General features: G+C 42.1%; 1 protein-coding gene across 1 annotated transcript; it reads left to right on the top strand.

The window, feature by feature from the left end:
• The first annotated feature begins 99 nt into the window (after positions 1–99).
• On the top strand, positions 100–13,208 carry LOC306833470 (acylamino-acid-releasing enzyme). Its single transcript, XM_079358727.1, has 22 exons — positions 100–344; positions 436–560; positions 1,634–1,769; positions 2,674–2,749; positions 2,843–2,918; positions 2,996–3,084; positions 3,223–3,357; positions 3,657–3,748; positions 3,946–3,983; positions 4,072–4,193; positions 4,278–4,338; positions 5,195–5,289; positions 6,380–6,431; positions 8,012–8,115; positions 8,219–8,351; positions 9,252–9,335; positions 9,461–9,541; positions 10,455–10,543; positions 10,704–10,897; positions 11,157–11,259; positions 12,542–12,648; positions 12,782–13,208. Exons 2-22 carry the CDS (start codon positions 443–445, stop codon positions 12,879–12,881), a joined length of 2,085 nt encoding a protein of 694 aa, XP_079214853.1. The 5' UTR covers positions 100–344; positions 436–442; the 3' UTR covers positions 12,882–13,208.
• Positions 13,209–13,434: the final 226 nt, after the last annotated feature.

The raw sequence follows: 13,434 nt of genomic DNA, 5'->3' as shown, positions 1-13,434 counted from the left end.
GTCGTTAATTGGGATTCAATTATCAGAATAATTACTAATGATTACTAATTAAGTTTTGAAAAGAAACGTTACACAAATAAGATTCCTTCTGATCCTCTGCTGACCCCTTGCGGTCAGTTTGCGCCACTACACCCCTTCACACTGAGACAGGTGGTATCGCCCATTCATGAATTCAACATGGAGGCCGTGGTGAAGAAAAATCACTTTCGAGAAATGTTGAATCAAGTCTAAAGGACGACGATAAAGTCACTGAAAGAGACATGTGGACAAACCAATGAATGACACAGAAGTCAGCCTTCGACCCGACGACTGCGCTGACAGCCTGCGAACAGGAAGAGGAAGAGGTTCGTGTTTCAGAGACGAACTTGCACTTCTCTGAGCTGACTGTGTCAAACACGAACTATTCGTTTTTCATGTGGTGTGTTTGTTCGGTAGCTTACAGATGGACCCGGGACAGATCACCGGGCTGTACGAGGAGGTCAGCGGTCTCCCTACGCCTGTTTCTGCGCGTGTGAAGGAGGAGCAGCTCCCAGAGGTCCGGATCTATACTGTGGATGTTGGTGAGTAGTGATCATAGATTATATTGTCAGTCCCTCTCTCTCTCTCTCTACAAACACAACACAAGTTTGCAGACTTATGTTCATCACAGATCATGATATTGTCTGACAGTAGTACAATCACTGAAATCTAAAGTGATTTAGAAAATGATCTTATATTTCAGTATGAGATTTAAAAATTGCAAAATAGGAGAACTCCTGTTAGCTGTCAGTATTATTGAGGATAATAAAGACAGAGAAAGTCCACATGCTGAATTAAATGTAAAAACAAGTTTTTTAATACATGAGTGGTTAAAACAAAAGGTACTCGCAGTGTAAAAAGGTGAAAACGCAGCAAATGTGTCAGTCCTTTCAGCACTGATGATAGTCAAGGACTGAAACGGTTGCTGCTGTTTTTATTCTCCTATTTGCACTCAGGGACATGTTGGCCATTCAAGCAGTGTTACTACATCTTGAGAATAAGAATGGATCTCACTGTGCTGTTATGAAAACCAGTCCTGCTGGTTCAATGTTGTTCAGCAGACAAGTCACAAAATATGGACTACACTGGCACTTATTAAAATCCTTTGTGGTCATAAATATCAAGTTAAGTGTAATGTGAGACATTTTTAACTTTTGATGATACAATATAAAACTTGAAAAAAGAAAAAAGACAGGATTTTTTTCCAGTCAAAAAGTCACTGGGAAACACGCTCTTGGAGTGACTACAACACCCAGAATTATTTAGAGTCTCTGACATGCTGCTGATCGGAGGCCAGTAGGGAATCGTGTCTTAAAGGTTTAAAAAGGCTAAGAGAGTCACCCATCTGTTTGTATGGGATCGTAGCAGTGTGCCTGACTGCAGCAGATTGGATTGTAGGTCGAGGTGAGGACACTTGTCGCTTGTTAAAAATGCTTCTGCTGATTCAGCTGAAACAGAAGTTTAAATCGCCTCGACATTAGAAAAAGAACACCAATATACAGTCGCTGCAATCATCCTGAAGATAATGTAGTGATACAACACATAACTACAACTGTAGCTATATTATTAAAATTTGAACATTTTAAACACTTTGCATTTCTCACTGTTTCTCCAGAGTGGAGTCAGCGCGACCTGGTCCGAGGCTCCAGACTTTTCTACTCCAAGCAGTGGACTCTGATCACAGACAGCAACAACCACAGGAGCATCAGGACTGTCCTCACTCCTGGACCATGTGTTCCTGTGTCTGGAGAGTGAGTACACACACTCCACCTGTAATACGACAATGAGAAAAGTGACGATCTGCTCTTTTTGTAAAGTGGACCATGTGTTGTGATTTGACGATGACTATACAAATCCAAATTGATTGATTGAAGACATTTTTAAAGGGTTTGTATACTGTAACACCTGACAACCCCATGATAGCCCACACACTTATTACAGATATGCAGCTTTAATGTAAGAATAAAAACAAACTTTTATATTTTCCACACTTATGAGAGTAACTAATACACCTGTCTGTGGGTTTGAGTCAGCTCATTGCAAAATATCAGAGCAGTGCTCAGCAGTCCTTTCTGTGTGCGATGTTTCTCGAAGTTATTTATATGTCATATGTCATATTTATATATCCCTTCTTAAAACCCATCTCTCCTCCTTGGCCTTTGATACCGAGTAAGATGTCGATTTTTATTTATTTCATGTATTTTATTTCTTTTACTGCATACTGTGAGTCATGCTTTATGCCTTTTAATTGATTGTGTATTATGACTTGTAACTTATTTTGTTATTTTATTTGACTGTACATCTCATTGGTCAGCTGTGGTTGTTTTAAATTGCTTAATCAAATAAAGTTGCATTGGATTGGACGTAGTCCTCATCGGCCTCAGTCTTCAGCTGCATGTCACCTCCCCACTCTCTCTCCCCCCAACATTCACTGTCACCCTTCTGCTGTCCTCGCGAACAAAGGCCAAAAGGCCCCATCTTGCTGCAGTGATGTGGAGTAGAGACGTCTCAGTGGGTGCACTGAACTCTTAAACTGATCGCCTTGTAACCGGAGAGCGCTGTGAAACTTTGCTTTTCAGTCAGCTGATAAGCTCCTGTGTGAAATGAAGCTAAAGCAAACACGCAGATCTCATGGGAGCTTTTATTTTTCTTCAGGTTACTGAGTGGACTCTCTCCCCTTCAGGGCCTGAGGGCGGTTGTCATGGAGATAGCTGGCCACCAGCTCCTCGAGGTGAAAAACACAGACGTTAATATCTTCTGTAATATCAGCGTTTGAGCATTCTGACAGACTGTTTCTGTGTTTCCGGTTGTTTTTTCAATTCAGATATGGGACCAACACGGCCTTAGGAAATGCCTCAACCTGACTGCTCTCAACCAACACGGCAGAGTGTACCATGATGGTAGGACGGCGGGTGGGCGTATTGCACTCGTATATTGTTTTGTGTTCATACAAACTCTTTCTCTTTTGTGTTCTTAGCTCAATTTGGCTGCCTGTCGTGGTCAGACTGTGAGAACAAACTGCTGTATTTAGCTGAAAAGAGCAAGAACACATCAATGGAAATGCAGGTGAGACACACGCACACATTCACACACACACGCGCACTAACATGCACTCACACACTAGTGTAACATTTAGAATGATCAATTATTAAGCCTTAGAAACCTTCCTTTCTTCCACATCTGTTTGTCTGTCCTGTCTTAAAGGACAGGAGTGTGTACTGTGAGGACTGGGGGGAGGGTCTGACCAATAAGAGCACTCCTGTGATCTGCGTGGTGAATCTGCAGAGCGGCTCCGTCAGCGTGCTGCAGGGCGTCCCATCAGATGTCTCTCCTGGACAGGTGAGGGCAGAGAGCTTTCAGCTACTTCATCTGACACCAAAATCCATTTTGGAGGGAACTGGCCATGTTTTTATATGATCAGCATTTTACTTACTATGACATCAGAGGTGTACAGTAGGTGAGGCTGAGCCTCAGATTGAAAACAATTACTGCAGTGGGCTTTCTTACACGAGCTCAATGCCAGGGAGGATTTCCCTCTCTGACTGGTACAATGTTGAATATTTTACAAACAGCTTAAAGCCCTCCTCTCTGTCTCCCATGCATTGTGTGCGTGTGCGTGTGTGTGTGTTTCTGATCAGGCTCTTTGGGCTCCAGACAGTCAGTCTGTGATTTTTGTTGGCTGGTACCACAAACCGTTCAGACTTGGACTGAGGTTCTGCTCCAACCGCAGGTAAGATGGCTCCTTCGTTCCCTGCCTCAGCACTGGTCAGCATGAAGAATTATGTCATGAGAATTGCTTTTATAACGCTTAAAATGACTTTGCTTAAATATGAAAAGGTCTTTAAGCGGAAACAGAAAAGAAAAAAAAAATCAACATTTTTCTCGAAGGTCTTCAGTTTGCAGCATCATTTTATTTCTCTTTTTCAGGTCTGCATTATTCAAAGTCGACCTGGATGGAAACTGTGGTGAGCACTTTGTCTGTTTGTCGAAAAGTTGAACTCACACACACTCTGCTCATGTGATCCCCTGGTTTGTCTCCCTCCTATAAACCAGAGCCTCTGACTGGAGACAACCTGTCAGTGTCCTGCCCCAGGATGAGTCCAGACAAGTCCACACTGATCTACCTGCAGGGTCGAGTGTTTGGTCCTCACAGTCAGTGCCTCAGTCTGCAGCAAGTATGTGCAGTGTTTCTGTGCTTTTACACGTGTGTATTTGTGATTCACTCCTGCTATCAATCCTCTTCTGTTCATCTTCCACAGTTGGACTTGAAGAGTGGGAAAACTTCCACACTGTTGGATGTTGTCAACAGACCGCAGCCTGGTAGGTCTGTCAGCTTTAGCCACATAGTTATGGTCCATGCACTTAGATGTGGCTATTCATTGCCTCGGCATGAATTGTGATAACTTTGGTCACTTCCCCTGACTTTTTACACACCACCATCAGGTCAAAGTTCAAATATACTGGACTGCTTGGTTTATAGGTATATGATCATTACTGACAGTTTTCTCAAAATGAATGTCAGTGATTGTTCCCTTTGCATTTTGAATGAAATACTATTATTACTTATTCATTTATTATATAGACACTGTTCAGTGCAGTGTATAAATAATGAACTCGCCCTTAAGTGTAAAAATCTGGAATCAGATTGACTGCTCTGGAATTAAACCATTAGACTTATAAAAAAAGAAGTTAAGTGAGTAAAAAAGCCGTCCTAGAAGCCGACCTCTGTTGTATTGAAGAGTAACCTGAAACCAGTTAATTTCCTCTCATCACAGTGAGTGATTTTAAATGAGTCAAACTTTCAAAATGTTGTTTTTTCTATCATTTTATGCAATATCCCCCCTAACCACTTCCAGAATTACCCCTTGGGGATCAATAAAGTAATATTTTATCTTTATATAATATACTTATATATCTGTCCATCATATATAACACCAAATAAAATCAATTTAAATAAGCAGCTGTATATATAAATACATTTGTAAATGTTCAAGAGTGATGGATTCTTGTGCCAGGCTCTACATACCTGTGATTGACTCAGCAAGTGATCCTCCGATTTAAACGTCTGCTTTACCATATTCTGCTGATTTATCACTTGGCTATCTGTCAGCCTTTAAATTGTTCATGTCCAGTGTTTGCATTGAGCTGTCTGACTCTCTATGTGTCTGTGTTTCAGGGGAGTTTGCCGGACTGTACGAGTCTCTGGCCCTCCGCTGCTGGTCTGCAGACAGTCAGAGAGTGGTGTTCAGCAGCGCCTGCAGAAACTGGAAGGTAAACAGACTCAGAGATTATCATACCAACAGCAGCTGAAAACCCATTTATTATTTTATTAACCTTTCCAACACTGAATCTGAACTGGACTAATATCCAGCTGTTCAACACTTAACATTAACTGGACTTTTTTTTAACATGAAAGGCCCAATATAAAGATGTGTACTGAATTAAATGATCAAATGATCTTACGAAATCATCAGACATTCAGGAAGCGTGTTATGTTAAGGTGCTGGTTCTCTGTATACAATGCTTGCTATGATCTTCCTTCACATTCAACACTTCCTAACTTAAGGCCCCTTACACACTTAGAACTAGTGGCGACGAAGGCTGACTGTCGCGTCACGCTGCCTTTTGTCTCGGCCAGAAAGTTTCACTTAGAACACACCGCATAGACTACAGCCGACGGCCAACCACCACTAACTATCTGCGCATGCTTAAGAGGCAATAACTCTCCATACCAGCAGGTGGCGGTAGTCCATTGTTATGATACTCTTACAATCAATAAGCAGTGATGAGGGTGTTGAGGGGAACCTCTTAGTTAATCACCTATTAGCTTTAGATTATGTTCATATAGAGTATAAGTTTAGGATTGAATAAGCTAGCAGCCAGTACGTCCCTCATTAGCATGCTAATAAGCCACTCGTTAAAGGGGAATATTGTCACGTTAATTTAGGTTTAATTGTGACCGGCGTTCTGTCCTGTTATAAAGCTCCTGTGAGACGTTTTGCTGGTTATGAAACAGACTTCATTTAATACAGACGTCTCTCTACGATCTAAATAAAATCAGCATAGGGAAGAGAGGTAGCGCTTTGTCAGGGGTCAAAGATCCTTTCAGGAGCTTTCACTCCCATTCGAAAAAGATGCACATACTTTTCTGATGACTGGTGTAACAGTTTTGTCCACATGGACAGCGCTATCTCCCTAAAATAAGAGTTCTTCATAGCTACCTTAAATAAGTGCTTGATGGGAACACAGTTTTTCTGTATTTTTGCAAGCATATTTTTGAACTCTATGCTATACTCTGGTCTACACGTGATAACTAATTTTCCCTTCCCTCCTCTCTCTCTTTCTCTTCCTCTCTCCTCAGAGTCTCTTTTTGGTTGACAGAAGCACAAACAAAGTTACTTCCCTCTCTAATAGTAAGAGTCCATCCTCTCCTCCTCCATTTCCTCCTCCTCCTCCTCCTCCGTCTGCTCCTCCTTCTCCTCCCGTCTCTCGTCTGGTCTCATCTCCATCTCTTCCTTTCCCTCCTCCCCCTTCTCTCTCTTCCTTCTCTCTATCATCTCTTCTTCCTCCTTCCACTCCCACCTTTCCTCCCCTTCCCCCTCCACCTTCTCCCTTTTCTACACAGTCAGTTCCCCTTTCTCTCTGTGACTCTCAACTTCCTCCTCCTCCCATCTCCCCTTTTCTTCCACCGCCACCTTCTCCCAGTATCTCACTTTCATCCATTCCCTCTGACTTCAACCTTCCTCGTCTTCCACCTCCTCCTCTCCCTTCTCCTTATTTTCCCCAACCAGATCCTTCTTTCCTTCCTCCTCCTCCTCCTCCTCCTCCACCTCTGCATCTTCATCATCAAGACCACCCGAGAGAACAGAAAGGTATCCAGAGAGTTCCAGAGAGGAGTTTTTAACTGGTCATGAAACAGCCTGAAGCAAATTCTGATGCTTTTTATAACTGGGAAAAGACAATTTAGACGATTAATAACATGGTTATCTATTTTAAAAAAGCCTTAGCCTAGACATTTAAAAGCCTTTAGACATTTATTTATTTTATTTATTTTTTTTTGGGGGGGGGGGAGATTTATGATAAGTGATAGCTTGTCCTTTAAAGTCTAGTACAAAAAAACCCCATTAAGACCAACATGAAAGGAAGGGATGAAAGACCATCTCTCAAGCAGAGCTAAAAGGTTTGGTTAAGGTTTGATTTAAAAACAGGCCGTGTGTGGGACAGCCCAACATGTGGAGACAGAGCTTTCCAGATCTTTGGCACTGCTACTGAAAGGGCTCTGTCGTGCCTGAGCTTCGTCCTTTACCTTTGGACAGTCAGTGGATCAGAGGGACCGTGATGAAAGATGAGACGAATAAAGAGCCAAAATGTTTAATGGTTTAAATTACAAAATCTTAAAAATCTACCCTAAAAATGCACAGAGAGCCACTGAAGTGAAGCTAAAATCTGAGAGATGTGCTCATGTTTGAGTCTGCCGGTGAAAAGAGGAGGAGGCAGCGTTCAGAGCGAGCTGCAGGCGAGACAAAGATGCTTTGCGAACTCCAACGTACAGATCAAAACATTATTCAAGACATGTGTTTATAAAGCATGAATAACCTCAAATTCATGAAAAGATCAAAGACAGCAGGATGAGGTTTCACACAGAACGGATAGGATCAGTCGAGAGATGAAATGTACCTGTTTGTCCACGGGGGGGTGCCAAACTGCACATCCTCAATGTCCCTCAAAGGAGCCTGAAATTAAAACAATGATTTTTGCATGTGTGTCATCTGCATGTTGTTTACATCTGTCTGACACAAGGGCTCCACGATATATCCTCAACAGCTGTGCGATTTAATAACAACATAAAAAACTTCCTCCATAAAGTCTAGCAGGGCTTCATCTTGACATTTGTTTTCACTCGATCATGTCTCTTATGTTCAGTCTGTCCTTCAGCACTTCCTCCTCGCTCTTTACTCTTGTTGTTTTTTTCTGTTTCTCCTCTCTGCTGCAGATCTCTCTGATCTCTCCAAAGTTTATGGCAGCTGGAAGCTTCTGACGGTCCAGAAGGACCTGATGGTCGTCTGCTGCTCCAGCCCCAACACCCCCCCCACTCTGGTCAGACAGCACACATAAATACTGCTTTGATAAGTCGACTTTTTTTTTGCTTTCTTTATTTAATCAACAACATGTGCTTGTGTGTGTGTGTGTGTGTTTTCAGAGGGTGGGTTTCCTCCCCTCGGCAGGTGAGGCGGTGACCTGGCACACACTGCAGAAGCCCATGATGACCTTTGACTTCCATTGGACGGTTCTAGATGTGACTCCTCCATCAGAGGAGAATAACACACTCTACTGTGAGCTTTACACACACACGCACACACGCACACACACACACACACACACACACACACACACACACACACACACACACACACACGCGCACACACACTTTTCTGCTGTTTTCCCACATGTACTTTGGACAATTTGAGGTGAAGGTTTTTTCCTTTTGGACGAGGGAGGGGGGGTCTCAAGAGAAGAGACAAGACATGACGTGAAAAAAGACCCTGAAGTTTAAGATGTCGGACAAAGCCTCAGAGTCAGACACAGACATGACAGATCTTAGTGTTGATTTCAATGCTATGTGAAATTGGCAGATTCAAAGTGTCAGTAAAGGAGTGGTGAAGAACAAGCCATGCCAAGCCGAAAAGTCTGGAATACGCTTCATCACATGCACACAGACTGCAACATACAGGCTTGTATGACGTAAATGCCGTCACCCAAACCTGCTCACTCGCAGCAAATGTTCCTGAACATCACGGTCATTGGTGTGCGTCAGTTGTCCAGTTCTTCTATCGTGTTGTAAATCTTTTTTCTATTTCTTATTGTGTTGTTGTTATTGTAATGTAATGTGTTATTTCTTCTGACCTGCCAGGGACTGTAGATGGAAAGTAGCCGTTGGCTAATTCTGGCATATTTACATTTATATGTTCATTAATATGCACTGTCCCTTTTAGATAAAATAAATTAAATTAAATGAAATCACGCTGCTTGAACGTATATTCTCACCCTGACTTCACAGAAATGTTTCCGGGCTGCTGGCATTTAAAACCTTGAAGTTGGGTTTTTTATTTGGCTTTCTGTGTTCACACATGCATCTATGAAAACACAAAATGATTCCTTCAAAATAAATTGTGCTGTATTGCCAGCTTTGTTTTTTTTCTAAACTCTGTGTTCTTGTCTGTCCCTCTCTTCAGCTGGTTTAGACTTTGGTGCTGTTCTTGTTAAACCTTCTCGTCCCCTTCATGAGGCCAAGACACCTCTGCTGGTCTTCATCCATGGTATGAGTTTATGCACTCCACTTATCTCAAAGTGATTCTGGTTCACAGGGGTTGAAGCATTTTGAAACACCGTACCACAACGTTCAAATGATTTTATTTGTACGTTTGTTTGTTTGTCTGTCCAGGAGGCCCCCACTCCCAGTTCCCTGCAGAGTGGAACATCACAGCAGCTGGACTGACGAAACTCGGCTTTGCTGTGCTCATGGGTGAGACACTTCAGTTCATCTGAAAGTTTGAGTGAAAGTAAAACCACCTGCTGGTGTGTTTTGATTTGGCTAAGAGGATCGCCTAACTGTCATTTCTACATCAACATTTTTTTATTTTAAAGTGGATCTTCAAGTTTTCTGGATTCCTCCTACTCGTCCTTCTGAACTTGTTTTGCTAACTCAATATGAAACTTTACTTTTCTAAGTGTTTCTGCTGATCTGTCAACATGCAAACACCAACATATCAGCCTTTTTTCCTTAACAACATGAAGACAAAAACAGTTAAAACGTCACGATCTCTTAAAGTGAGCTGCAGAAATATCAGCTAGTTTAGTACTGTAACTCTTTTTAGTTTTTTATACAATGAGCACTTTTTCGTTGTGTGGCGAGTTCGCTGTTTGCTCCTCTTGTTCACAGTGTCGCAGTGGATGTTTGTAACTTAATTAACTGATGTACATTATTCCAGTGAACATAAGACATAATGATATTCTCAAGAGTCAGTCACGTGGAATGAAAGTAAAACACATTTTAGTTCCGTCCGTGAGGAAATAACCTACTCACGACTTCATGAAGCGGTTAGATTTTTTTCACTGAATTCACATCTCACAGATACAACAGAGGTATCCTCCTAATGCATGTTGTGTCAAATAGTTGCTGTGTGTTAAAGAACTGTGAATAATCTTTGTCCATGTCAGAATGTGTTGATTGTTGATTTGAAGAGCATTTAAGAACTACATTTCCTCATCCTTCTTTTTTGATAAGAATACTTTTCTGTGCTCTCATAGTGACATGAAGATACAATTTACCACCACTGGTTTCCACTGTTATGTCACTACACTTAATGTTAAAATGTGTGTAACCAGGCTGCTTCTTACAACAACCTCTTCCTTTGCTCTTTCCTTCTCTCCCCTAGTGAACTACCGAGGGTCCACAGGGTTCGGTCAGGACAGCATTTTGTCTCTCATCGGTCACATTGGAAGCCAGGACGTGAAAGATGTGCAGGTACTGGCTCACAGAGTCTTTGATAGAGGGGGATTGGCAACAGCAACTCTGAGGACAAAATGAAACAGTTGATCAAAATACATCACGGTAGAAGACTGACACGGTGTGAGTCAGCTCGCCGTCACCCTGAAAATGACTTAACTTGTGTTTCTGTGCCCAGACAGCCGTGTTAACTGCACTCCGGATGGACGTCACTCTTGACCCCAAACGCTTGGCTGTGATTGGTGGTTCTCATGGGGGTTTCCTCTCTTGTCATCTCATTGGTCAGTATCCAGACTTCTACAGAGCGTGTGCAGCAAGGAACCCTGTCATCAATGCAGCTACTTTACTGGGCACCAGTGACATAGTGGACTGGTGAGACTCACTCTTAATGGGGTTTTTTTGTACTAGACTTTAAAGGACAAGCTATCACTTATCATAAACCCCCCCCCCCAAAAAAAAAAAAATAAATGTCTAAAGGCTTTTAAATATCCAGGCTAAGGCTTTTTTAAAAAATAATTAACCATGTTATTAATCGACTGGTGAGACTTCATCCACACACTGCAGTACATCCTAACGGCTTATGTTTGAATCTTCTGCGTGTGTGTGTGTGTGCGTGCGTGTGTGTGTGCAGGCGTTACAGCAGTGTGGGCTGTCAGTACTCTTATGACCTGATACCTACTGCTGAAGCACTGGCTGCTATGTTGGAGAGCTCTCCCATCACACATGCTGCTCAGGTGAGAGTCACATGGATGCTCACTACAGTCTTTTAAAGATAATGAACAAAAGATCAACATATCACAGACCAGTCGTTATTCAAAGTTAATATGGTTATTTTATGAAAAGACTTGAAATGTAAAGTCTGGGCCAAATCTAATAGCGGCTTCTGGAACATTTAAAGGAGCAATATGTAACTCTGACACCCAGTGTTTGAAACGAGTATTGCAGTCCGTTTTCAAAGCATTGAAGAGAGCGGTCTCCCTCGCCCCCTCTTCTCTGGAGCCGATGCACTTGCGGGAACTCAGTAAATATTTTTGTTTTCCAACCTCTTTCTCCAGTATTTATCTTACCAGGTTTCTGCTCATGGAGCTTACTAGAAAAATGTAAAGTTCAATGAAATTATTGTACTGTAATTATTTTTTTCGGTCACATACTTTGTGGCTTCAGCCCCATTTTCTCCAAGTGCTTTTACGTAAATATATGAAGGGTTGTGCAAATCAAACCTTTCCAAATCATTTCCTATTATTTTCTTTTACAATCTATCAATGATGTTTTTGGTTTTTTTTAAATTAAATTAATTGAACTAGAGTTGTACACATCAGTCAACATTAAAGTAATGCTCATCTTTGTAAATATAAACAATAACATATGGAATGAGCTCAACAGCTTCATTTCATCGGCAGCCACTTAAAACCACACACATTTTTAGACGGAGGAAAGCTAATGAATAGTTTCACATACAAAATAGACCTATTTGTTACGTAACAAATAGTTACGTAACAAATACAATAAGCTGGTTAAAATGTGAGATCAGCCAGAAGCCCTCTGTAAAGGGCCTCAGTGGAGGAGACAGATATTTAGCACAAAGACAGGAGCAAGAAATACCACATTACATTTACATGAAAAGCTTGCTGCGGGGTCGCCGGTGGCACAGTGGCAGTGGACGCCATCCCATGTATTGAGGCTATAGTCCTTGTGCGGGCGGCCCGGGTTCACATCCGGCCCGTGGCGTCTTTCCCGCATGTCTGTCTCCACTCTCTCTCCCTGATTTCCTACCCTATCCACTGTCCTCCTCTACAATAAACCTTTGGGGGAAAAAAAAAAAAAAGCTTGCTGTGAATTTCTAGACAAAGGTCAAGGGTCAAGCTGTAGTCACATGTTTTGATAACACTTGAGCAAAGGTCAGGAGTCTGTTTTGTCAAAACTGTAGTGGTGTGTGTAAGTGATAAGATAAAGTTGAAGACACTGACACTAAACCAACTGTGTTTATTTGTTCACTGGTGTTTTTTTTATTTCTAGATCAAGGCTGCAGTGCTGCTGATGCTGGGGGGCAGAGACAGGCGAGTGTCTCCTCATCAGGGTCTGGAGCTTTATAAAGTACTGAAGAGCAGAGAGTCGCCTGTCAGGTACAACACAGCCGACATCTAATAGAACCATCTAATTACTAGAGGAAACAAACCCTGACTTTCTGTCCCATAACAATGAACCTAGGTTTAAATACTTGACTGGCTTCATGTTTCTTCCCGCCTTTCTGTGTAGATTGTTGTGGTTTCCAGAAGATGGACATTCTCTGTCCAGAGTGGACACGCAGGCGGACTGCTTCCTCAACACAGTGCTGTGGCTGCAGCAGCACCTCTGAGTTCAAACACACAGACAGACAGACAGACAGACACACACACACACACACACACACACACACACACACACACACACACACACACACACACACACACACACACACACACACACACACACACACACACACACACACACACACACACAAAAAGCTTGTTGACGAACTGCTGCTGCTGAACAACACAATTCAAGAAGACAATTCAGTTTATCTCAGTCGTTGACACTCTTGAACCTGCCACTGCCTTTCAAAATAAGAAAACATTTTCTGTTTGACATTTTGTAACAGTATTTCAAAATAAAAGCACGTAACAAAGGGAATTTTATAAAGCGATGTCATCTTGAGCCCGTTGCCTCGTTGGTGCCGTATGAATGTGTATGAATGGATGACGTAAAACTGATGAACACTTGACACAGCAGCCTCTGCCATCAGTGTGTGTGAGTGTGTAGGTATGACCTGTGTAATAAAGCTTTGATTAGTCAGAACACGAGAAAAGCAACAAGCTCAAGTCCACTTAACAGTATTCATTATTTTCAGCACCATTGCACTTTCGACATCA

The sequence above is a fragment of the Symphodus melops genome (genome assembly GCF_947650265.1).
Source record: "Symphodus melops genome assembly, chromosome: 13".
Lineage (NCBI taxonomy): Eukaryota > Metazoa > Chordata > Actinopteri > Labriformes > Labridae > Symphodus > Symphodus melops.
Note: the sequence above shows the minus strand (reverse complement) of the source record. Positions and strands in the feature narration are given on the sequence as shown.